The 27,201-nt window shown below is 35.9% G+C and overlaps 2 protein-coding genes and 1 non-coding gene across 3 annotated transcripts in view; 2 read left to right on the forward strand and 1 right to left on the reverse strand.

The window, feature by feature from the left end:
• Nucleotides 1–27,201, reverse strand: part of LOC146170516 (sterile alpha motif domain-containing protein 3-like) — a 37,161-nt gene extending 9,960 nt beyond the window's left edge. Inside the window, exon 1 of the mRNA XM_083389929.1 lies at nucleotides 27,095–27,201. The gene's annotated coding sequence lies outside the window, so the exon portion shown is untranslated. The remainder of the gene's footprint in view (nucleotides 1–27,094) is intronic.
• Nucleotides 2,102–20,797, forward strand: LOC146170518 (uncharacterized). The gene is made up of 19 exons (XM_083388723.1): nucleotides 2,102–2,316; nucleotides 4,259–4,564; nucleotides 9,228–9,437; nucleotides 9,999–10,144; nucleotides 10,513–10,642; nucleotides 11,222–11,491; nucleotides 11,561–11,830; nucleotides 13,587–13,874; nucleotides 13,935–14,195; nucleotides 14,353–14,457; nucleotides 14,519–14,610; nucleotides 16,004–16,187; nucleotides 16,765–16,890; nucleotides 17,462–17,566; nucleotides 18,021–18,128; nucleotides 18,414–18,530; nucleotides 19,115–19,252; nucleotides 19,708–19,769; nucleotides 19,954–20,797. Exons 1-18 carry the CDS (start codon nucleotides 2,247–2,249, stop codon nucleotides 19,755–19,757), a joined length of 2,976 nt encoding a protein of 991 aa, XP_083244849.1. The 5' UTR covers nucleotides 2,102–2,246; the 3' UTR covers nucleotides 19,758–19,769; nucleotides 19,954–20,797.
• Trnav-gac (transfer RNA valine (anticodon GAC)) lies at nucleotides 8,912–8,986 on the forward strand. The gene has a single exon. It is a non-coding gene; the product is annotated as a tRNA-Val (tRNA).

Consider the following 27,201-nt stretch of genomic DNA (forward strand, 5'->3'; position numbering starts at 1 on the left):
TAGCCGCTCGCCCAATAACGCTTGATTGACACTTAATTATTAGACGAACGTTATCGCGAGACGCGGTAATTAGTCGCCCGAAAAAACGCTGACACTGCACTACCAGGTTGCATTTAAAGCAAGCACTATAAATTGGTCGCCACAATCGGCGGTAAAACATTAAATTATATCGGTTCCAATTACCCGAAATAAATGGCAGAATTGGATTCGAATCCAAGGATTCGATATTCTCCTTTGAGCATCCCTAATCTTAAATCATTTTGTAACAAATCAATTGTTGTTCTGCTCTTCGTCAAATAATTAGTTTTGCTCCATCAATCAATCAGTTTCAATTATTTTTTACAAATCAATTGTTCTATCAGCTCTTCGTCAACAATTCAGTCTTGCTCCAACAATCAACCCCTCTCCAATCATTTTGTTTATAAATCAATTGTTCTGCTCTTCGTAAACAAATCAGCATTGCTCCAACAATCAACCCCTCTCCAATCATTTTTTTTTATCATCAACTGTTCTGCTCTTCGTCAACAAATCAGTCTTGCTCCAACAATCAACCTCTCTCCAATCATTTTTTTTATAAATCAATTGTTCTGCTCTTCGTCAACAATTCAGTCTTGCTCCAACAATCAACCCCTCTCCAATCATTTTTTTTTATCATCAACTGTTCTGCTCTTCGTCAACAATTCAGTCTTGCTCCAACAATCAACCCCTCTCCAATCATTTTTTTTATCATCAACTGTTCTGCTCTTCGTCAACAAATCAGTCTTGCTCCAACAATCAACCCCTCTCCAATCATTTTTTTTATAAATCAATTGTTCTGCTCTTCGTCAACAATTCAGTCTTGCTCCAACAATCAACCCCTCTCCAATCATTTTTTTTATCATCAACTGTTCTGCTCTTCGTCAACAATTCAGTCTTGCTCCAACAATCAACCCCTCTCCAATCATTTTTTTTTTATCATCAACTGTTCTGCTCTTCGTCAACAAATCAGTCTTGCTCCATCAATCAACCCCTCTTCAATCATTTTTTTTTATCATCAACTGTTCTGCTCTTCGTCAACAATTCAGTCTTGCTCCAACAATCAACCCCTCTCCAATCATTTTTTTTTATCATCAACTGTTCTGCTCTTCGTCAACAATTCAGTCTTGCTCCAACAATCAACCCCTCTCCAATCATTTTTTTTTTATCATCAACCGTTCTGCTCTTCGTCAACAAATCAGTCTTGCTCCAACAATCAACCCCTCTCCAATCATTTGTTTATAAATCAATTGTTCTGCCCTTCGTCAACAAATCAGTCTTGCTCCAACAATCAACCCCTCTCCAATCTTTTTTTTTATCATCAACTGTTCTGCTCTTCGTCAACAATTCAGTCTTGCTCCAACAATCAACCCCTCTCCAATCATTTTTTTTTTTATCATCAACTGTTCTGCTCTTCGTCAACAATTCAGTCTTGCTCCAACAATCAACCCCTCTCCAAGTACATTCACAAATCTCTAAGCAAATACAATCCACTCAGTAGATAGTTGCTCTTAGAGTATATTCACAAATCTCAGAAATACAGCGATAAGCAGAGCGGTGATTCAAGCCGCTAATCAGTAAGACGTATAAAGTAGAATCCATTGTCAAATGCGGAAAAGCGATTCGCTAGGTGCGGCGGTCACACGTCAGTGGACAATGGTCACGTGTATAGTGACGTAAAAGTAGGCTAAATGCTACAGCTTATTAGCGGCACAACTTTCGGAGATCTTGGCGTGTCAGGTTCGCCCAGGTTTAAAGCACTTCATCTGGAAACACATTTTTAATTAAAATAAAAACATGAGCATAGGTACACACATTCGACATTTGCGATATTCTATAACATTAAAAGTTTAAACATTGAATTGTAGGTAAAAGCGTATTTTTATAATATGTAGAAAGAAGGAAAGGCTCCGTTGTTTTTTTGTTAAAAATAATTCTACGGAAAACCGCATCACGTGACGTGATAGTGGTAACTCGAAAGGGCCAGGATTGTCTGTACGGTTGAGTGAAAACCGCATCACGTGACGGTGGAACTTTAATAGGACGTCACGGATGAGTGAAAATAACATCACGTGACAGTGGCAACTCGAAGGGCCCAGGATTGTGCTTACTTTGTAACCGTTGTTTTCAGATGTTATGTTTGCAGTTCAATTTGTGTTACAGTTTGGTGCACCTTTGACCTTCTGGTTATCTCCGGAAAAACCTAAACAAACCAATTCCTTAACACCATCATGAGATGCTTTGTGATGTTCATTTGTGTATGCATTTTAAGCAGTCTGAGAATTGTACAGTGCAACAATGGTAATGTATACCTGCTCTTTTACTGTCATATCATGTTTTAAACAACTATAAAACAGATCATCAAAAGAATAATTACAGCTTTAATCTGCCTATTGTGAAGGTGAAGCTAGACATAAACCAGATCAAGAAGTAATCACACATATTGTTAAGTCATTCTGAAATGTGTTTAGCCACAAAATGGATTAAACATGCAAAACATCAGTTGCGCTAAAGGTTTATGGTAGTATTTCATTGATCCCTGTTTAATTTCCAGAAGAACCTTTTTCACAGAGACACCAAAATTTGGCAATGAAATATTTAGCAGTAACCTACATAGTAAACAAAGAGGAAAAATCAGAACCCATGACCTTATATTTAGTAATTAATATATATTTAGAACTGGAGGTAAGTATCAAGTGAACTAAATCAGGTTTGATACTAGGGATGTTCAACGTGGAATCCAAAGGAATTCTACAATAATGGGTTTTAAATCTAGAATAACAACTATATCTTATAGATTTTTTAAATTTTATATGTAGAATCTCCATGCAATTTTAAGAAAAATGGTACCAATTTTAGTGAAATCGGTCAAGTACTTTTTGAGATATCAGCGGTTGAAACTTCACCCTTTTCAGGTTTTTTCGTGATCGCTCATGCTGAAAATTAACTGCAAATTTTGTTTGAAAGTAAGGAGATTCTGAAAATATATATTATTGTTTGATATTGTATGACTACAGGCCACCAAGTGGTTAGTTTCACACATAACTATCTGTGACCAGTCATGCATGACAAAACTTTGATTGCTTATAGCGAAAAGTATTTTGCTTCGATTTTTCTGCAACTTAGCTTAAATGAAAGGTAATTGTGTTGAATTTCTACCCTCCAAATATAAAGTCCATTTTAGTTGGTTCCCCCCTGCAAAAAGTTTATTCACCCTCGGGTGAACCATTACCTGATTATGGACCTTTCTCTGATTTAGTAAAAGTATTATTGTGCGTTAACTGTGCATAAAGTGTTTCAGTCGCAAAACATTAAAATTAATGGCAATTTTCTCCATAAATTGATTAAAATTATTGGTCTATGTATTGGCTTCTAGTGTACAATTTTGTACCAGCAGATTTCCTTAAGTTTCTTGACTTCCTGGAAGCACCACACTATCATCTTTCATAGTTATACAATATAATAGTGCGTCATAACGCTTTTCATCATTGCATTACAAAGCAAACAAATTTTGTCATTTCTACTCAAATATCCCACTTTATATTTGGAGGGTAGAAAGCCAAAAAAATTACCTTTCATTTAAGCTAAGTTGCAGAAAAATCATTTTTCGCTATAAGCGATCAAAGTTTCGTCATGTGTAAAACTAACCACTTGGTGGCCTGTAGTCATACAATATCAAACAATAATATATATTTTCAGAATCTCCTTACTTTCAAACAAAATTTGCAGTTAATTTTTACGCATGAGCGATCACGAAATAACCTGAAAAGGGTGAAGTTTCAACCGCTGATATCTCAAAAAATATTTGACAGATTTCGGTAAAATTGGTACCATTTTTCTTAAAATTGCACGGAGTTTTTAACATATAAAATTTAAAAAAAATCTATGACATATGGTGCCACCACTGTACCAGTGGCAATGAAATGACCTGTGAGTAAAATGCAACGCATTGATCTCCTTATCAAGTCAGCCCATTTTATAAAACATTGTTGTAATCTGTCTAATAGGCAATCAAATAACATATATACCACAAAAAATTTAAAGTTTCTATTGCTAGTATTACATTACTATTACTGGACAATTGCACTGTGCGTAACATTGCTAAATCTTGGTTTAAAGTTGACATGCAAATAATTATGACTGATTGGTTATTATAATGAAAGAAAGTGAATATATATATTTTGTAAAACGAGCTGCATATTCCCCTTAATTATGCAAAATAAATATTACCTATTTTCTTTAGGATGTGCTGGACAAAACAATACAAAGAACGAAACCTGGGCTACCAATTATTCTGGAGACTTATACTCTGTCACTGTAACGCTCTCTACTGGTTTTGAACCTTTTTGGCTCGCCAAAGCTGATGGACATTCTGATTGGAATGTTGTCTGTTCTCCTTCTGGACAATTTAGTGCAAGTTGCACGAAAAAGCTAAATTTATGTTGGAGCACCACACTCTCTGTGACCAATCTATCGAGTCCATCAAACCAGATCAAAATTCTTCTCAATCATGATGGAGGAAATTTTATTCGGAACCTGTTTGTTACAGGTATATAAATAGTTTATTTTTATAGGTCTAGGCCATAACAAAACTTTTTCATTCAAGCAGTGGTGCATAAAGGTCCAGGCCCCCCTTTTGTAAGTTCAAGATAGATGTTACTTATTTCTTGAAGTGGCAATGTTTTTAGTAGAATTGGGTGGCGCGACTTAAGTTAATGCTAAACCAAAATTAGTCACAAAATGTTGTTTATTCGGCTCTTATTTGCACAAGGTTCGACCTTTAACGCAGAATATTTTTTTGTAAAGCTCATTCATCTTTTTGTTTAGGTGGACTGAGCCACAAGTAGAATAGTTCATTCCGTATACAGAAAACATTTTGCAATGAAAAAAAAGGACTGTTCCATTTCACTACACTAAATCAATGTTGTTTTTTTTTTGCTTAAAATGTTTAGTTAGGCACACTGTTTGCTGTCTGAAATAATATCCAGTGTTGGTGTATAGGGATGTTCAAAGTAGAATCCCAAGATATTCTAGAATAGTAGGTTTCGAACTTAGTATAGCGAATTCCATTTCAATTTTATTAAATTATTTAACCTCGATTTTCTTTGGGGAAGGAATTAATCTTAATAAACCCTACTTGTAGCAGTTGTGTAAACTGTAATACATGTCTAGGCTGTTCAAAAAACTTTATTTTGCCAAATGTCAATTAAGTACAATTCAACACTGTCACTGCACAGTGAACCCTTAGGCAATTCGACCTTGTTTTCACTGCGCATAACTGCATAACCTCGCTGAATATTGGTCTAAAGTTGACCTTAGGTAACCCCATAGCACATTTTGTGGACAGCACGTTTTACAACGCAATATTACTTTTGCAACTTAACGCATTTCAGGAAATTGCAAACTACGCCCCTGACATTACAAGTTAGTCGCTCGCCCAATAATGCTTGATTGACACTTAATTATTAGACAAACGTTATCGCGCGACGCTAAGTGATTGGTTGCCGAAAAAACGTTAACACTGCACTACAAGGCTCCATTTAAAGCAAGCACTATAAATGTGTCGCCGCAGCGGCAGGCCTTTATCTGAACTTACCACACGCGTTTTACAATTAGGCGCTATAATCGGCGGTAAAACATTAAATTATATCGGTTCCAACTACCCAAAATAAACGGCAGAATTGGATTTGAATCCAGACTTTGAACATCCTTATTGGTATAACAATCGCGTCTTTAACTGAAGCCATTTCTCAAAAAAAGTGGTCTTTAATGTCATGCCTGTTTTGCAGCCTTCATTGGAATGATAATAGTCGCAAAATTTTTTTTTACATAAAAATATTCTAAAACGAAAAAAAAATATTTTTTTTTTCTTTGGCTGGTGCCGAAAGACATGCTTGTAATATTGCTGGTCCAATGCCTCAAATTTAGAGACTGCACTAAATCTCACACATATTTTGCTGGCTTGGTTTAGGTTTTCGTCTGAAGTTAATTAATGTCTGAATAGGGCATTTCACTGTTTTATTATGTCATACACCTTATTAGTTTATTATATTAATGAATATTACCATCAGACGAACAAAGAGAAATTCCCTTATCAAGTTCAAGACTCTTAACTAAAACCGGTGGGAGCACGCCACCTCATGCTTTACAAAATATTACCACATGTGTAGTTAAGTGACTGAAGAAATTTTGCAAATTTAACTACTAATTTACAATAGTTTCTCATTTTTGGACTATAGTTGCTACATTTTCTGACCGATTAGGGCTATGTTTAATCAAAACAATATGGTAGTTGTAAGTTGTACACATGGGTTGGACCCTTTGGAAGTTGTGCATTGGGGTCGGGCACCACTTCTACACCTGTAGCAACTCTAGTTTAACATTAAAACTGCAATTTTTGTTCTGTTTGGTTGAACATTTTTTCTGTCTTTAAATAGACACACGATCAAAGGTAGACAGCCTTATTCTAATTATAGTTTGACTAACTTATAGATAAACGGTAAAAGTTATTCCTCTCTCCAACTATTTGTTATACACATTTTATATGATAGCCGTCTGGACTCAGGGGAGTATCCAGAAATCCAAAAAGGTGGGGTCCCGCATTTTTAACTTTTTTCAACAGGGAAATTCCCCATTTTTCCGTCTGGCGTTAATGATGTCATAAATTAGCGATTGTAATGATGTCCTAAATAATAAAAAAAATCATCATAAACAGCCAATAAACGTCCAGCAAAAGCGAACACATGCGTCGTCCACACTCTTGCCAGGCTCCAGCTGCAAAACCGCTTAGTGTGCAATTGTAACTTCAGGCGAAATGCGAAAATGTGATTGCAAAATATATGTGATTGATGGTAGATCCAAACAAGCACATCTTTCGCCACCTGCAATACTAAATGAAGATAGTCTTTCCTGGGCGTTATTCCTTTAGCGCGACATTTGCGCTGAGCTGTGTGCCAAGTCAGCTAAAATACAAGCACGTCTTACACCAAGGGTCACCGACCTTTTTCTATTCGCGGGCCAAAACAAAACTCAGAAAGGTATTTGCGGGCCGCTCAAAATTGTATTATTAAAATGTTAGAACAACTGTGAATAAGGCGGGCCTCGGATGTATTTTGCACTTAAAAACGTGTTTAATTACATTAAAGGAGGCCGAAAAAATGTTGGCGCAAATCTTAATGTAGTTCAGTGTTTGTTATAACGGCATTTCTTTTAAATTTCTTGCAAGTTTTTATGCCGAAAATTAAAAAAAATATATGTCCACTACGCACTTGGCAGCCGTCCATGGCATAACGGTAAAGAAGCGCTGATCTCGTTCAAAAAAAGCATCAAAACATAAGCTAGCCTGACTTACAAGATCTTTCGCTCGAAGCATGAAAATTTCTCGCACCTACGTAGTTAAAATAGTCAAAAAGTATGTGAAATGGACTAGTGTTTAATTTGTCAAAGAGGGGGTGGGCCGATAAATTACACTGGCTCACGGCCCGTAGGTTGCCGACCCCTGTCTTACACCAACATCAGATATTATTGCGGGCAGCAAATAGCGAGAAACATTAGCACCATCTAACTCGACGTAACATTTGCTGATCAGCCAACCCGAACGAATAACGAAAGGCGAAAGAGAAGAAATATTTACAGTCAACCAAACAAAAGACGAAAAACGACGTTTTGGTTTCGCATTAGCTTAAGACGCGAGACCCAATTACATTTAAAAACAGGCAGCTTCGGACGTTGAGTTAAACAATGACAAAAACGAACAAAAACAATAATATCATTTACGAAAAGGGTGGTCGGGACACCCAAACCCCCCCTGGACTCAACCTTAGTTGCAGAAATATACATAAAAGCCTTGGTATTGTGTGTCATCACATCTTTTAAAACACGATAACGCAACTTGTTTAATCAATGCGAAAGCCTCCTGAATCACCATTTAGCCAATTCAACCTAATAAACTCAATTTGTTACAGTTTATTGCCAACAATACACTTTACTATTTTAACAGATTTGTTCTGTATTAAAATAGAGCCTATGTGACGTGGTATAACATATTTAAAGATGAAACATTTGTCTGATCAAAGGTTTTAAATACAAATTAAACTTTCATAGAGAGTTAACAACTACTCAACAATGTTTAAAATGGACTTTAAATCCTGTAATTAATATTTTTTATAGTCGTTTGCCTTTTCTCCGGGGGTCGCGAAGGCGACAAAAAATACCAATCACTATTATGAAATGCCAATCAATTAACATAAAAAATATCTGTGTGATATGAGTGAATGTTGCTGACAGTAAACGTTCAAACAGTTGAATAAAAGTCACCTGTTCAAACAGCAGCCAGAAAGCAATTTGCGAAATTGACTATGACTTTAACAGTGTAGGCTTACTATTTAGTTTAATAAAGAACTTGTACACACCAGTCCTCAAAATTTGTCAAACAACTAAGCGAAAACTCTAACCTGTAATTTAATTTGCAATTACTTATATTGCTCTATGTTTTTTCTTGGATTAAATAAAGACAGAAATCACAAGCTAAACAGGTGTTTACCGTACTGCAAAATAACTATTAACAGTGGTGACAATAACTAGTACACCAGCCATATCACTTATGTTTGTGATGAATTTAATAAATTTCACAGAGTGGTATTATAATTTATGTTATTTTAATTATGTGTTTTGTGATATTGCGCATATATAAGTGTATTACATAGATCCGAACCAAAATTTTTGGAAGGGGGTCGTTAGTTTCATTGGGTTGTTAAAATGGGTCATTGTATGAAAAAGGTTGAAAACCACTGCTTAAGACATTGGTAAAAAATCGAATTATCATAATTACCCACATAGTACTAACAGATTGAGCAAGTATTGGCGCATGGTTGTTTCTTGACTCGCTACTCTCTGAGCCTGCATAGCTCAGTTGGTAGAGCGACGGTCCCGACTTGACCGGAGGTCGTGAGTTCGAACCTCACTGCAGGCCAGTTGTTTTTCTGGCTTGCTATGCTTGCATCATAGATCAACAGATTCGGCGAGTCTGCAATGGCTTTCGCTGTTACTCTCTTTAAATCAAGTTGGTGTACAACCTAGTTGCAGTGCACACCAGAAATATAATAAGGCCTAATATTTGAGCTATAGGTAAAATCAGCAATATTACAACAATTTGATTCGTCTGTTTATTATAAACCCCTACATATCATTAAAACTTGTCTGAACATTTATAGATTGTTCCACTGGCATTATCCCACCTCACGGACCAAATGTCACTTCATTAAGTCAAACCCCCCCTGGGTTTAAAGCAACAGGATTATTTCAGTGTTCATCCGGGTCAATACTTTACAACAGCAGCACTAACAATGTTGCAAACTCTGCCACCACAACTTGCTTGGCTGATGCAACTTGGGATGGAGAAAGCACAGCAGAGTGTTGGTCAGGTAATACTGCTGCAAAATGACCAAGTTAATACTGCCTCTTTTTGCTATGGTTTATCATAAAAGGTCACCAGTTGTAGCCAAAAAAGGAAAATGCAGTAAAGCTAAGTTTGAAAAGAAGTAAAACCGTAACTTCTGAAAAATTACCAAGTTAACCTCCTGTGGCGAAAAATTTAAAACGCGTGAACAATTAAATAATAAAGTCAAGTTTAAAAAGAAGTAAGACTTACTTATTACTTAATGATAAATTCTTTAAAGTGGGTTTTATATCTCTTCTACTTAGCTTGTAATGCCCTGCCTAATTTACACTAAAAGTTGTCTGCAAGTTGTTCACCTTTAATTGTAAACTAAATCGATTTACTTTACTAATTTTATTGCGCCTATCTTTTCTAGCTTTTTGTTAAAACTATATTATGAGGAACTTTATGACAAAATATATAATAATTGTCTGTACCTTTAACACTGAATTGTAGTTAACCAGCATCCAACTAAATGGACATTTGTGTTTTTTCTCACTGAACTTTGATGTTTTGTACTTGCCATTTTTAAATTACGCCTTTTTAGCACCAACTACTACACTTGAAGGCCCAACAGACTTGAAAGCAAATAATACGATTAACTACAATTGTACCTTAAGTGGAGGATACCCGGCGGCTACAGGAACTATTTTTTACTTGGATGGCGCTAAATATAACCAAACAAATAAAGTTGTAAGTTGCTAAAAAATGCTTATTTTCCACCGATTCTTACCTTAATATTTTTCTTGGTACTTTTCCACACATTTTTAACTTACTTAGTTTTTTATGTTGTACCTTTATTTATCTTAAACTATATACTTTAATGCTTCATGTTTGTTTAACTTGTATAACTTACTCACAACAAAACTAAATTGTGAAGTGTTTGGTTGTGATAAGGACTGACTAAGTACCTATTAACTAGGAAAATTAATTGCAAGTTATCATGCAAAAATCAAATAAATAAATGCAGATTTTTAGTGATTTTGAAAAGTCACCGGAAAACCTAAATATGAAGCCCAAAGTTGTTCCTTGGTTTTTAACTTTTGCTTGGTACTTCACAGAATGTTTCTGTTGTTTTGACATTCACCAAGGAAGCCAATGGGAAAAACCTTACTTGCCAGGCTTTGACAGAATTCACAACACAAAATGCTAGCTTAGGGATATCAAGCGGATTAACACTCAATGTGACATGTAAGTTGATTGATAATACTTTTAGTATTTATGGTAAATTATTTGAAACATCAATCCCAAGAATAGTGCAATGGGTAGAGTAGTTTCAAATGTTTTTGAGCAAAGGTTTTTACATTTTAAACTGGTATTATTTATAGTTGGTTCTAAGCAGTATGACCAGCTATGAAGAATTTCCACAAAAGTGTTTGAAAAGCAAAATGACAAAAATAACTCTTTGTCTTTTTCTGCTTGGGCTACATTTGGTGTCTATGGCTTTAAGAGTAATGTTTTTGTTTACCCTGCTTTTAATAGTTTACTATGTTTTGTAAAAGAACCGATTTAGTTCATTTATTTCTCTACCTAAAGATATAAGCAATAGAAAGGCAGTAGAATATGTTTTTATCTTCTAAAAAGCAATAGTAAACTTTTGCATTCTAGGTACGAGTAATTCTGTGTTTTTTTGGTAATATCTCCAGTTGATATTTGTACAATGATGCTTTGTTTAAGGTTTTATTTCCTAAGATAGTAGCATGACAAGCAGTAATGTAGCCGTGTAAACAGCTATATTGGTTTAAACTATAGTGATTATTATCTTTGTAGACCCCCCTAGAAATGTGACTGCTACAGTCCATACACCTGGAGTTAAATCAGGTTCAATTTACTTGTTTCGTTCCAACGAAAGTGTGACAATAAAGTGCAGTAGTAATGGCAACCCTGACCCTTCGTGTAGTTGGAATACTCCAGTTGTGCCCCATCAATGTCAAACTAGTGGAATGTTTAATACTTCCGCAAATCTAACCTGTGTTGCCTGCAATGGTGGTTGTAAAACTAGCAGTAACACACTACAGATCATATCAGTCAATGCACAAAGTAAGTTGTAACATCTGGTTGGAATTGAAGGCACTGTACAATTGTTGTAACAAGGTATCGTTGTTTCAGGAAAGGCACAAATTTTGGTAAACCCATCTCAATTCGAAAACTCACAAAAGGTAAACCTGTCTGAAGGTCAAAAAGTGACTTTGGAATGTAAGGTTGAAAACTCAGATAAATTAAACACAACATTTTCATGGAACAAAAATGGAGTTTCTAATGGTACAAGACCTACTCTTGTGTTGTCAAATGTTAGTTGGGATAGCAGTGCTAACTACACTTGCCACACAAACGACTCATTTGGAAGTTTAGCTTCAACAATCACACTTGATGTACAATGTGAGTAAAGCGTGCTTTGCAAAATCACAAAAATCAAAAATCAAATTGTTCATCAGTAGTTGAACCATGATTTAGTTAAACGTTGTCAGTCTTTTGGTGACTAATCATTCTCTAAATCTTCTTTTGCATCTTGAAACCTAATTCTTTGTTGTTGTGATTCTCTTCTTTTTCCGTTGGTGACAAATATCAAAATCCGCATAAAGGATTTGCCTTTGCTCACTGGAAGCTTTTGGTTGTTCACTTATAATTTCCTGTTTGAATGTTTGTGTTTTCCTAAGAACTAACTTTGTTGAGTTTTAGAAACTTCTGTTTTTATAGATTATTGGAAACAAACTTGCAGTGAACTGTTAATATGTTCAACTAACCCTGGTTGGAGTTTAAATTGAGGGACAAAGGGCTGATGAATTTTGTGTTTTCCGTGCTATACAACATATCAGGGTTTTTTTTAACTCCAGATGATGCATAAAAAGTATTCAATTTTCTTTTTATTAATACAGAGGTGCTTTGATATAGAATGAATGCTTTGGTAACCAATCATGCCAAGGAACTAATAGTTGATGTGCTTCATTGTCCAAAATGCAAATCAATTTTAGATCAAGTATATATAAAGTTCTATTTAATCCAGCTTGAAGAAAGCTCGAATAAACAGCTATTATGTTGAAGTCAAAGGTGCAGAACAATCAATTGAAATACAACACTATAATTGACAGATTGAACAGATTAGCATTCAGTTGTTTTTACAAGCTTGAAACAAACTATTACTGTATAAGCATGGGTTTTCATTCAACATATTACTCTGTTTAAATATAAAAATAATGCACACTTAACATATTAGCACAAGAAAAGAAATGACCCCACAAACGCTAATTCTGTTTGATTAGCTTTAAATGTTAAACACAGATCAACCCAGAAATCTTTCACTTTTTACTTGGTTTTACCGAACAGATCAGTTGCTCCAACCAAAACGCTAATGAAAGTGGACTTTGCCACGTAGCAACAACCCTAGTAATGTAAGTCGATGCAAGGTGTCTGTGCATTTAACACTTCTGAACACTTGAGTTGTAACACTTTAAATTGATGTTATTTTAGTCCCATGTCAAACGTTTGTTGCCTTCACACCATCATGATTAAGTTAATGCAAACCATTATCACAGCAAGAGTGTTTTCACATTTAACACAACCCACAACACCACAACAAACTACTAGTGCTGTTAAAACGTCTCTGCCATCCTTAATGCATGATTCTTAACCGTATGGGAATTAACAGCAACCTTTTCAATGAACAAAAATGGAGTTCATTTTACCACAAGTTCAACTACACTTGCCACACAAACAACACATTCTTGCTATAGTAGGTTTTTTACTGTTCTTCTTAACACTTAGGCGTTTGTTGTGCAGCATCATCTTCATTTTCTGGTTTTACTTTCCCAAATCAAGCTTAGATGTTTTGTGATGTGGAATCCATGTGGAATCTGGGCCACTAAATTTGCATTTAATCATTGGAAAACCACTTTTAACCACTTTTTATTTGTATTTTATTGAATGACTTTGCTCTCAGAATTTAACTTCTTAAAAAAGATGATTCAAAACATTATTTTCTTATTGTAGAAAAAGCTAACATTTAAGCGGCAAACTTTATAATAATTAGTTTTTGCTTTTACTCGCTTGAAACAGAGCGTCTTGCCTGAGCATCTAGGTGAATTAACAATCACAATTCTTTTACGTGCTGCAATCACAAGTTTACACTTTACTTCAGACCCACCAAGAAATGTGAAATTGGTCGTAAACCCTGAACCCCTTGTACATGCAAATGGTTCAATCTACTTTAAAAAAGCTGCCCTTTATACTTTTCGATGCAACTTTACGTCAAACCCGGCCGCTGATTGTCTGTGGAGTGTCCGTGTCGGACAAACTTACGAAACAATCGGCAACGGTTCTTGTCAGATAGAGCGCAACTTTACCGCAAATGAAACGATTCAATGCGTCGCTTCAAACTCTCTTGGAAACACAACTGTGGTTTACAAACTAGTTGTTGTCGGGGACAGTAAGTTACATTGTTGTGGCAACAATGAGGATTGTTACGTAACATTCACATCTTTCTTAGGACAAGCAAATGTTTCGCTCAGTACCGGCACTAACCCCATAACTGCTGGTTTAGACGTCAACATTTCCTGCAACGTCAAATATTCAGACGTTTTTAAAACATCATTTTCTTGGCAAACTCCTAATTCAACAAGAAACTTGCAAAAGTCAAAGTATTTTGTGCCATTGCAAAATGTTACAGAGCAAGATAGTGGGAGCTACCAGTGCTTTGCAAGTGATACGTTGGGCAATTTTAACAGTTCTGTGGAAATAAATGTTTTGTGTAAGGCTTAAAATAAATAAAGCAGACCGTTGTTTTACTAATGAGTGCATTATTTTGTTTTGGTGTGCTAACGTTTTTTTAATTTGGGGAAAAAGTCTTAGAAAACTTTCCTTTCCCTATGTATACCTTGGTTTGTGAACATTGATTTATGTTTCAGTTTCTCCCACCACTATAACACCCACAAAGAAGTGTGAATTAACAGCAAATCCATGTGAGATTTTCTTTAACTCAAACCCCGAACCTACAAGTGCTACTTTAACAGGTGATTTATATTTACGCAAGTTTTGTGCCGAAATATCATAAACTAACGCACATCTGTTTAGGTCCCTCAGTGGCCGCGCCCGGCAAAAACGTCTTTGTGAATATAACTCCATATAACGCAGGTTCACCGTCCGAGTATATATTCACATACAAGGTACGTGCTTTATACATGTTTATAATCCAGGGTTGTTCCTAAGCAAAAATGTACACTCGCCAGATGGGCGAGCGGCTATCAATCAGCACTCGCCCGGGCGAAATAACACTCGCCAAAAATGTTGGCTCCGTTCGCAAATTTCCGTCCTAGCGCGGTCATTTCTTGGTTATCGTTAACCTGTCTTATGGTTTCTATACGTAAACATTGGTTTTTATAAAAGTCTGGTTGTTTATTTCCATGCATGGATGAACAAATTAATGACCCATAAAGCAGTTTACGCTTAAAACAATGTTTTTTAGCGAAATATTTTTTACAATCTGAAAAAAATAACACTGACAATTTAGTAGCCACGGCCTGCCTGTTGACCATTTTTCTAAAAATTGCGCTAATTTTTTTTGGATTCTGGTTTTTCTGTGCTTGAAGGACGTTTCACCGCAGGTTGCTTCGCGCCACAAACAAAACGCCGCATTTCGCCTAACACTATAGTTCCTGGTTGAACTGCAAATAATTGCAAAATTTACTCATAACTATTCGTTCGCAAAGTTAACAACCACGTGCACCGGAGGTTCTGTGCTGCGCGACGCCCTATAATTTTCCAAGGGCGTCCGCAATGGTTTCGATTTGTATCTTAACAGAATTGTTATATAAAACATTTACAGACAGTTATTTTTTAAGCTTTGGCTTGGTTGGCCGATATGAACTTTAAGAGATCGCAACAGCATACTTACGTAGACTAATTGCTAATTCTCGGCTGTAGCTCGGCGATAAAATATCGTAGTATTATTCAGTGGACCGTTTCGGTCCCTCAAAACATGAAAAAACACTGCTTACAAATATTATTATGAGACATTAGCATTCAAACTTACGGTTACCAAAAACTGTAGCAATTGCTCCTAATTTTCTAATTCAAACAATTAAATAAATACAAAAAAGTTATGTACAAGTCCAATAAACTATTTCAATGGTGTCAACGACTGGGTTAAACATTTTTTTTAATTAACAGCGTTTAGGTTAAACGATAAACCTTATAACTATTTGCCACTGCAGTCTGCAGCAATGACGTCTTTGATTGTTTGCCGGTAAATGATTGTAAACGTGACAAAGAGTCATTATTACGAGTTCAAACGTGACTTCGATTAACCTTATTATTTGTGTAGTGTTGAACATATTTGCGCCTTAGTGTTTATGGAAATAACTGGCGCTAAAGAAAAATTTCGATTAGTAGTGGTGCTTGACACAAGTTTTCCCACACCAACCAACTAATTTCTTGCCGAAGCCACTCGCCAGTCGGGCGAGTGGGTGTCAATCAGCACTCGCATTGGCGAGCGGGCGAGTGCTTAAGCCCAACCCTGTAATCTATTTGGTGATTGCCAATTATGATTTTTGTTTTTAGTTCACATCTATCGGAGACTATCAACTTAAAGTGGTCAATAGCATAGGATCAGGCACAATACAAATCCCGGTCACAAAAGTAGCTTCAAACATCGGCATTATTATCGGCGCTTCTGTCGCTGGAGTCGTTGTAATTGTGCTGATTGTCCTGTTAGTTGTTTGCAAACGTAGGAAATCAAGCAAGGGTGGGTATTAACCGGTAGTTTCCAACCACACCTGGACAACTAGCTTCATTTTAGCTTTTTAAAATTAGTAAAATTACCGAATTCTTCAAAACCAAAATTTAACCTATAGTTTAGCCACGAATTACATTTCATTATTTACAATCAATTTAATAGCAATTTATTTGTAGAAGAATTTAAATTCTAATTATTTAGGTGCTAATTTTTATACATTATAGCATAACCTTGCGCTTTTAACAATGTAAAAAAGGAATAAATTAAAATTAAAATTGTTGTTTCATCTGAGTGACTAATGCCAGTGGACGAAGTAACATTTTTAGTTAAATTAAGAAAACTAGAATTATCAAGTTGTATAAGTCTGTTCTCAACCCAGTGGTTTAATATCACTATAAACGGAACAGGAACAACAAAAATCAAGTGTACAAAGAAAAGTTATTTGATTCATTGTTTTCTAATCCTCCACAAAGATATCAAAAGCTTTCCACTTAAGCAAAAATAAGATTGTTAAGATTCGTACCCTTGAGCATTAAAATTATCACCCCGGTTGGGAAGCTGTATTAGGTTTGTAATATTCTTTCAGATGATTCAAGCGAAAAAGAGGAGAGGCAAAACCCACTGTATGTAACTTCGGGGGGCGTGGGTGAAAATGGGGGGGCGGAATACGCAACGGTCGACACAAGCAAGAAGAAAAAGAAGAAAGCAGGGGGTAAGTTGCTTTCAGAATTATTTTGAAACTTTTGGTAAACTTACAAAGGGTATATATTTAAAATCAGTCTGTTTGGATTAATCTGTTCATGTATTTAACATGATTGGTGTAATTTTTGTGTTTTGGCGGCCCCAAAACGAACTATTACATATAAACTAAGCAAACTTAGATATGCTTGATTATATGTTTAAACCTGTAAGAAAGTTGTGCAATTGAATGACCAGAAGTAGCCCCTGCTGATGTACCAAACTGACTTTCAGTTTTCAAGTTTTGCAATGTTATTTTTTACGATGCCGGCAAATTCTTGATTAAGATGGTTCTATTCAGCTTATTGAGATTTGATTCAAATTAAATGCTAAATGTTAAAATCGACTGGCCCGCTGGCGTTGTTATGTGGTTCATGCCAATTTAAAAAAAATGTCCACAAAAGTTTGATTTAAACTTAGAGCTAACCTGTTACATTTTATCTTAACAAACTGGTCTTGTTTTTATATTTGTTACTTATTCTGTGTGTGTTGAGCATTATTGATTTGGGAACGTAGCAATGGTTTAAAGTTGTAGTTATGTTCAGATGAGAAGGTGGATCGGGTGAACCCACTCTACGCTGCTTCCTCTGCACACGCCGACTCCATCGAAGATGCTTACGCCTCCGTGGACAAAGGAAAGCATACACAAAGTAGGTTTCATTATTCAAGTCTTGGTATTTGATCCAACGATTTGCCAGACAATGAACAGGACAATAGGCAGAGTATCATAATACTTCACATTTAAGCTCTTACCATTGTTGCCTAATGCTGTGTTTGTCTGAGATAATGTTCTAATTAAAAAATCTGTTGTCTGTTAATAAACTATATAATATGCACAAATCATTTACACATACATATCCCAATTCAAACACTGGAAGAGGGTTTGTTGGAAATACTTTTATTGCACCTTATAACCAAAGTTATATATTAAGATATAGTGAAACATAGTTTGTCTTAAAATCATATAATTAACATCTATGAGGGCATTATAGGATCTTAACTCTGGAAACCTATTCGAGGGCTGATTTAAATTTTCCACAGTTATAATCGGCCTTATGAACCAGCTACACTGATGTTTGTCATTTAAGCTTTGTAATGCTTCAGGTGAGAAGGAGGATCGTGTGAACCCACTTTATGCTTCGTCCGGTCCAAACCCTGCCAATGCGGATGAAACCTACGCCCAAGTCGACAAAAAAGCAAAGAAAAACAAAGGTACGACATGAATAGGCTTGCTACTATAGTTTAGATCAGACAATATGTATATCAGGGCGTTTTTTTAAACTTTACCTGATAAATAATTTTAAGCACTATCAAATGTATCAAATCACTGCTTAAGAATATTTGTTTGGCTTGCAACAAATCATTTTAAATTGGATTGTTATTTCATGTTTTTGTTCAACCTTGCATTTCACACAAAAAAATTTTCAACTGTGAAACTGACACTTAAACACGTATAATTCCTCTGGTAATTTTTACCACTTATGTTTACAAATGCAGGCAAGGGTGAGAAGGAGATGAAGGTTAATGTTTTGTACGGAGCTTCTGGGAATGGAAACCAACTTGAGGATGCTTACGCTTCAGTCGACAAATCTAAGAAGGCTAAAGGAAACAAAGGTGATTCCCCTTATTGCTTGACTTCCAGGAAATAATGCAGCTAAGCCAGAGTTTGAAACATTAAGCAAGTTTGCATTAAAACTACAGCTTAACTCTCTACAACGGGTGCAACCACAATTACAGCAGTTTGCCGGCTTCTATCAAATGAAAAACTGCCTTGGGATATACCAAGCTATTTGTTATTAATTCCGCATAAACAATATAAACAGCTTATACACAATAGCTAGGTTTTAGCAAAATTATTTCACACTGTTGATGAATTAAGATATTGCCAAAACGTCCAAAAACAAATAAATATGTTAATTTTAGTGAATGTGATGATGTTTCTATTGAAATCTGTCACGCAACAATAGCAACAACTCTGGCTTGTAAATTGCCAAATTAAAAAAGTAAATGTCGACATACACCAAGCTGCTATTTAATATAAATGACGCGCTCTAAAACAAACTTTCTTTTAAAAAAAGTCAAACCTTGTTATTGTGTATTTGGCAAATCCTATTATACTTCAAAGTTTTCAATGTTTTAGTGTTTACCGTGAATATAATGGTAGGAAGTAATGTAACCTTTATTATAAACTTTGTCAGATGAGAAGGAGGAACGTTTGAATCCTTTGTACGGGGGAGTGAATGATGGTGCTGGGAGCAGTGGAGATACTTACTCAACTGTCAACAAACCAAACAAGAAGAACAAGAAAGGCAAGAAACATGTTGAAAATGATCAAGGTGATTATGTCGCTTTTTCCATTAATTCTTTAAACAACCTTAAGTTTTAAAAAAAATCGTATTTTAAATGGTTTGTTATTGTGTTGACAATGGCTGTTGTCCTGTTTTGTTTTGAACAATATCCAAATCTGTCGAATGATTTGATTTTAGAACTTTTAAAAATGGTGAAGGTTATTCCCCCATGTTGGTTAAGTCTGTAAAGCCGTTGAATAGGAATTAATTTGTTTTATGTGCAGCTTAAGTTATGTTTAGAGAGTTCCTTGTTAAAACGAATTTATTATGTTCACCATCGGCTTTATAACGTTTGTTTTCCAACTATATATTTTAATTGGGTTAATTTAGGTCTATTAAAAACCTATACAATGTTCTTACACAAACTATTTGAATGTGTATTGTGCAAATGTACAACGTGTGTTAGTGCTGTTGTCATAAATGTTTGTGTTATTTGTGTTTAGATGGAGACCCTTATGCCGCAGTTGGCTTGCACGGACAGACGAGCAAGTGAGAGCACAACAAGGTATTACACATGTTCACATAAAAAGTGGTTATGACAGTAATTCAACATTGTATTATTAGTTTTACTAATTAAAATAAAATTATCAAATTCTGTTTAGTTTTTATCTATATGTGTTTTAGTTTTTGGAAAACCAATGCATTCTTTGCTATCAGCTATACATAAAAAAAATCATGTCTTTTTTTAGAGCTGAAAATTTAACGGACAGAATGAATGTTGAATTTGCCTGGAATCATTTCAAAGCGGCAAGTTATGTGTGAGATATTTTGACATTATGTGTTTATACTTTCGCCTGCACAAAACTGTAAAGTGTCTTAAGCTACCTAGTTTACTTTTTTACAATGACATTCTTCAAATTATGTGTTTTAGGAGTTGTGTTTTTTATTTTGTCAATTTGTTGAACTTTTGTCAGTTTTAAGTCATGAGATTATTTTAAGAGATATTTCGAAATATAAGCAGAAATATTTTACTAGCAGAAGCTTTAATGGTTTCTTGTTATATTTAGAGATATAGATGCCGCCGTGTCAGCGTTGTTTTGATTTTTTGGTATATTTACATGAGGTTATTCAATTACAATAGGTCTGTTGGCTTGTAGTGTGTTATGTGAGATATCAAAACCTAACATCTTCCATTCATCAAAGTGTGCTTTTTTAAGTAAATTTTAATTAGTTTGCGTAATGTATCAGTATGTTTTCGTGTTTGTAGACATTCACCTATTTTGTCAAGTGCAATTTTATTATTCAAGTTTTATGTGTTTTATTATTTACTGCACTGTATTCAATTGTTATGCACTTTTGCCACTGTATTCATCCAAACTACCAGTTAGACCCAAACCACCAGCCCCAGTATGCAATTCAAGTGAAGTAGAGCACGGAAGTTATCACAGCCTTGTAGATTATGTGTAGCCTTTTTTATGTTTTTCCTTTTTTGCCATTTTTTTTGCGACTTTCTTCAAATATTTTGTGCATTTCTGTAAGCTTTTTGTCCACTCGTATTGATGCGCCTTAATCGACTGAACATTGATGATTGCTCACCAACCGTTGTGATACTGTACAAGGAAGTTAATGAGGAAACAGTGAGCCAACGATCGCCTTTATTTACGTCACAACAAGGCGTTTGTTGTGCGTTTTTTAAACGGTGATGATGAAGGACTTACCGTGTTTCGGCAAAAACTTCGCCTTATGTTTTACATAACCCGCACAATCTTTTAAATGGCCGTATTCGTCTTATTCTAAACAGGGTGATTATGTGGCACCATATAAAGACAAATTGTATTGAATTCTCAACAAGCTTTCGCACAAGGCGCACAAGATGGCACATTTGTGCGACATTCAATACAATTTGTCTTTATATAGTGCCACATGATTACCCTGTATAATCCACAAGTATTTAAAGCCGCTATAACCAGCTACCTCTGGTAATTATACAATGCACGATTAGGCCCCTGCTATTAGCATTGCACACCTTATAAGCGGTTTGCTCTCACAGTGAATGTCTAGATTTGCATGACGTCATACAAGCTAGAACGCTACAAGAAAGCTGTTTCCTTACAAGGATGCGCGTTAAACCATAAAAGTAAGCAACAAACATGAACAACTCTGCGTTCTGTGGCGCCACAAACTTTTCTCGCATTGTTAACGAACAATTAACGCGCCATATTTGTTTTTCCAAACACGCGATTAAACCACATCTTATGATTGCGCAACAAACGTGGCTTCATCCTACGCAATCTGATGAAGTTTTATTTCCTTAACCTGGGTTAATGTTGTTACAAGCAGCTGGCAACTTCCTTCAAGCACATTGTGGTTGAAATAAGGCGCAACAAGCTGGTGATGTTTGAATTTATTTAAACTCAAACTCGTTGATTTTCATTGCACTTTGGTTGGCTCAATTTTGACTTTATGTGACTTATTTTGTGAATTAAGTGGGGGTTACAAATTCTTTTGGAGTCCATGGTAAGGGGCGCAAACCACTGTTTTATTGGGTAATGCATTCCTGGGATTGCCTTACGTCCAAAGTCACAAAGTTGTTCATCAATTAGTTCGTAACCAAAAGATGATAATAAAAATATTAAACTGCATCTAGAATGACCCTTGAACTGATATTTTAAACTTTAGACCCGGAAAACCCTGGCGATATATAATTGTGCGTTACTCAGAATAACGGTTTCCAATCTCCACAATGAACCGAAAGTGTGGGTCATTATGAAGGTTTGCGGAACAATCAGAACCTAAGACTATTTCTGTAACGACCTCAGTTCTTTGATGTGAAGAACTTTCGTTTGTTGCGTTCAACGCGTAACAATGCCGTGTGTTGACTCACAAGCTGCCTTTGTCGCGTCATAATCGCACAACGGGTCAATAGACGAGGTTTCGAGACACGTTTGGCCAAATTTTGTGGCCGTTTAAAAACTAGCCCACTTTCGGCCACGCTTTGTGGCTTTACACTGAACGGGATTGTTTGTAAAATTATTATTTGTGGAGTTAAATTGCAGACAAAAAACGCGGCGAAAGTTTATTAAAGCCTTATGTAAAACACGGGACCTTAAAAGCTGGCCGGTTTTGTGGATTGGGCCGCATAATATGGCCGATTTATGAGGAACCTCTGCATTATTATTGTTGGTGTGTAATACGTGGGACGCGGAAATAACTGAACAGGGAAGTAAAGTCGAAACAAGGAACCAGAAATAAAATGGATAAAAATAAACCAACAATAAATCTCTTAACTCGGGCGCCTAACTAAACCCAAATGCTTTTGTATTATTATACCACAATAAAACTTTACTAGCGAGAAATTGGTTTGATTTTACAGAAAATGATTAATTTTTTTCCGGCAACTTAACAAACTATGGCCCTACCCCCTTTGTAGACACCAACACGAAGGTTTTAATAACCTTGATTTTATGCCCGTGATAATCGTTACTGGCTTTTAACTACGAATAAATTTATGTTTGACCGAGAAAAGTGAACTGGAGCAATGATTTGCCATATTGACACAATAAAGCATGTTTACAGACATCTGGTGTTTCGCATAAATGTTTGAACGTTATTTTTGCGCAATCCAAATATGATCACCAGAAAATATCGATTAAACAAATCTTGTGACTCACACCGTTATACTCGGTAACAGGCGTGATTCAGGTTTGTTACGTCACAAGTAACGGAGTGTTGCGTCATAAAGTGGATTTGCACACACCTACGTTGCTATGTGGGGCGCGTAGAAATGACGTTTCCATGTCATGAGGGTCGAGCCACTTTTATTGATCGAACCTAAAGATCTTCAGGAAATCTCAAAACACTAAGTAACTTTGTAAAACGAACTTGATTAACACAAGATTAATAGCTTTTCACATTTATTTTGTTATTTACAAGCTTATTGAACAGAAATAATTAAATTAGACGAGTCCAGTATCATAGTGAGGTTCTGTCGAACATTATTAGACGTAGGTTTTAATGTAAATTAGTTATTAGCGCTGCTTTTTCCCATATTTTGTCAAATCCAGTAAATTAGTTTTTCCTTTGAACCAAGATAAGTGTTTTAATAAAATGTGGAAACTTCGATGTCATAACTCTCTATAAACATCAATAAAATAATCACCTCTATGACGTTTGGGGGCGCAGGTGACGTGGTTACGCTGTGACGTCACACTGCACACATTTCTGCAAATTTAAAATTTGGTCTACCAACAACTTTACGGGGGATAAAGATCATCTATTGACCTTAATCATTTTGGTGAAGCTTGTCACTGGCTCTATGACGTCATACTACTTCCTCATGACAGAACAATCGATATTGTGGCTCGCTAGCACCACCGAGTAGTAAATGTTTACAATGCGACTTTCACGACGGGGCTGCGAAGTCGGACTCGAGTAAGATATATGTGCGCATGCGCAGTACCAAATCCGAAACTAATATGGCGGCAAACTGTAAATTATTAAGGTTGGATAACAAATGGTGGATGGATAAATTATATGACACCCCTACGAGTGGATTGCTCAATATTCACCCTGCTTCAGTGGCATAATACAGGTTATTGAGTCGGAGTCAGACTTTTGTTTTTAACCTTCCGCAGACCAGTTGTCCGGTAAACAGGGTTTTTTAAACAGCAACCTTTTTTAACCTTAAATTTAAGTCTAACAACTTCTGTTCTAGAAAATGATTTAATTTTTATTTTTCCAAAATACTCGAGCTGGAATATTCCGTAACAACTATTCGGCCAATAACAACAACACCACAAAACTTAATTTTATTAAACTTTCAATTGCTAATAGTAATAATGTGGCCTTGAAACCAATTGTCAAATTTTCGATTGTGACCAATTATTATCTATCTTCAGGGTTGCCAGATAGGAAAAATAAAAAAGCCAAAATTACTCTAAAACTTTTGAACCAATTTGCGGTCTTGGATTCAATACATTCCTACATTACTGAAGAAAATTACTCGAAAATGTTACATGAAAAATGTTAACCAATTTAATTTTAGTTTCAGCGTTAAAAATTAGAAGCCTCGAAACTTTTTCCAACCGAAATGTAATCCCCGGTTTTATCGCTGATCTTTAATAACAATAGTTTGCGTATCGTATCACCTTAGTATCGGGCGAGTACCGATATAATGACCTGGTATAGGCACACGTACGCAAATGTAACCAGTAACAAACAATCTAATTCATACAGAAAAATGCACAAATTTCGAATTCCTGCTTTGCCTGTAAACTGATTTAAATTATGTCTAATTTATTCAATACCCTTATAACTGGCAAAAAGGTCAAAAAGAGCCAAATCTACTACAAACTCTAACAAGCCTATGTTTTTCCTTTACTAAATAAAAAATGCAATAAATGGTCATGCTGGTACATTGAATTTCTCTTTTTGTGGTAAATTTTCTTAATTTTTTTCTTTTTTTGTAAATTTTTCTTAAATTTTCAAATTTGGCTTTAAAAATCCTAACTGGCAACCCTGTCTATCTTACAAGTTTGGCCGCCATTTTGTGTCCTTCCGCTGGATAAAAGTAAAATGCGATGAATTAAGATAAAACCTCGTTGTCGCTTTTCTGCTTTTGCAATCATTGTTACACCATAGATACAAATGCTATGACGTAAGATCAATTTCGGCCTTCTACAAAAAATGATTTCAGTGAAATTTCCAATCATTGGAAGGAGATAACCTCAAACATGAAAACTAGGTTGCCGCCAAATAAACATAAACATAAATAACTGTTCTGTCTGGCAAAACGAATATAGCCGTCCTTGATACCTGACAAACAAACATACAAGTGTAACCTCAAGTAAACGCATTCTGTAATAGTTAAACCTATAGAGTTATCTACTAACTACAATCGACTTAACTACAAGCATGTGTAACGCAGTAAATGTATCTACCAACCATCTAGTAGCCACAGCTCACCTCACCGTATAAATCTCTACATTATAAAGCTCTCAGTGACCCAAGTTATGTACACTTCTTGCAGAGGTAAAAAGTGCACAAAACAAAGAGTTCGCCACAATACAAACAAGTTAGTAAGCTTGCAAATTATTATAATAACAGATTGCATCTGGTGGATAGCTTGTTGGTAAGCATTTGGTTTGTTGATATTTTTGGCACCGATTGTAAAAGTTCGTTAAAGTTCAACGATTGTTGTCGAACACTTGACCTTTATTATTTCCACTTTATGTAAAACCAGAAGCAATTTGCTGACAATAGGAAATACGAACACGCCGTTATTACCATTGCCGCATTTGCATATTTTAATTTGAATTGAATAGGGCAGTCATAAAAAACGAATACTGTGAATATTGATGCACTTTCTTAAAACAACTTGTTTTCGGAAAGCTATCCAAATGTTTTGCGGCCAAACCGCGTTCGGAAATATGTGAGCAAGTGCTACTTGATTATTACCCATAGGCAGATGCCGCAAGAAAGCAAAACCGTAGGTTGGTTCACACTGATCGCTTTTTGCGTCTCGCGCCCAAGGCTAACGCTAACCAGTTTACAAACAAGGTTCTGACGTTTAACGCACAACACATCTACGTGACCAACCTTCAACTTGGTATAATCGTGATATTTATGAAATGCACGCATTTGCGTTGATGATATGGCAATATTAATGTCGCCTCCTGGCGGGTAACAAATCGATTGTTCATTAACCGCTAGATGACGCTAGCAAGAGTGTAACTCCGTTAAACCGAAAAAAAAACATTAAAAAACATGGAACTGTGAGGAACTGGAGCTGCTTCCATCAGTGCCGAGTTGCAAGCGAGTTTAGGTTTTCGAGAATAAAAAACACAACATAACCCGGGTAATATAATCACAAAATACCACTATTTCAACAACGTACGAGCATATGTTTATGACAAACCACGTAACAATGAGTTGGGCTTCGTAGTGGTAATCAAGCAGAAGATTATCTGCTGTTAAATATAAAAACACCCAAGTTTTAATCTACGTAAAGCATTAGTTTATTGCATGTGTAGCGCTTTTGTGTAAACTAATTATTATCTATTGTTTTATTTACTTATAAACGAGAAAAGAAAAATTAAAATGATCAAATCCTGTTATCCGTGTCAAACGCCATAGTGACGTAACAATACCGCGCGGGCGTTGTTAACCTATATACGCGTCTAAACCAAGTGTTGGTGCCAGGATCTGCATTCGACCAACAGTGGGTGGTGGATGCGCGAGTTTAAGGTAAACAAACAATTACACGCCTAATGCTGAAGCGTGGAGAGTTCGTAGGGAGCTATAAGAGGGCTGCTGACCCTTATAAATTCTTAATCCGACTCCAAAGGAGCAGGCCGCTAGAATACCTGTCCTTAACTTCTTGTACTCTAAGCAAAGACAATCCACTCAGTAGATAGTTGCTCTTAGAGTATATTCACAAATCTCAGCAGTACATACGATAAACGGAGCGGTGATTCAAGCCGCTAATCAGTAAGACGAATAAAGTAGAATGAATTGTCAAATGCGGAAAGGCAATTCGCTAGGCGCGGCGGTCACACATCAGTGGACAATGGTCACGTGTATAGTGACGTAAAAGTAGGCTAAATGCTACAATGCTCATTCGACAAAAAACAAACAAGAAACACATACGCCGCACATTTCACCACATTTATAAAACTGCTTTCCATCAAACAATAAAAGCATCAGCTCGTATATTTACAGGAAAGGCAAGAAATAATAATAACCCAACATCGCCCCTCTTGGTCTTACTTTTACTGTTTTTAGACGACAAGACAAAAAAACAGTTTTATGAGTTGAAAACACACAAACACAAGATTCTATCAGTTCCATATTCCAGGTTTACCCAGTAGCTCGGTAAATTCAACAACTCACCAAGCTGAAGCTCAGTTCAAACGTAAAACTTCAGGAAGTCCAGGATCCGTCCAAGTTCAAAGGTGAGAGGTCAAGGTGATTAAACTGGTTAGTTCAGACAAACAAAC

This window comes from Ascidiella aspersa, chromosome 1, assembly GCF_963924565.1.
Source record: "Ascidiella aspersa chromosome 1, kaAscAspe10.2, whole genome shotgun sequence".
In the NCBI taxonomy this organism is placed as follows: domain Eukaryota; kingdom Metazoa; phylum Chordata; class Ascidiacea; order Phlebobranchia; family Ascidiidae; genus Ascidiella; species Ascidiella aspersa.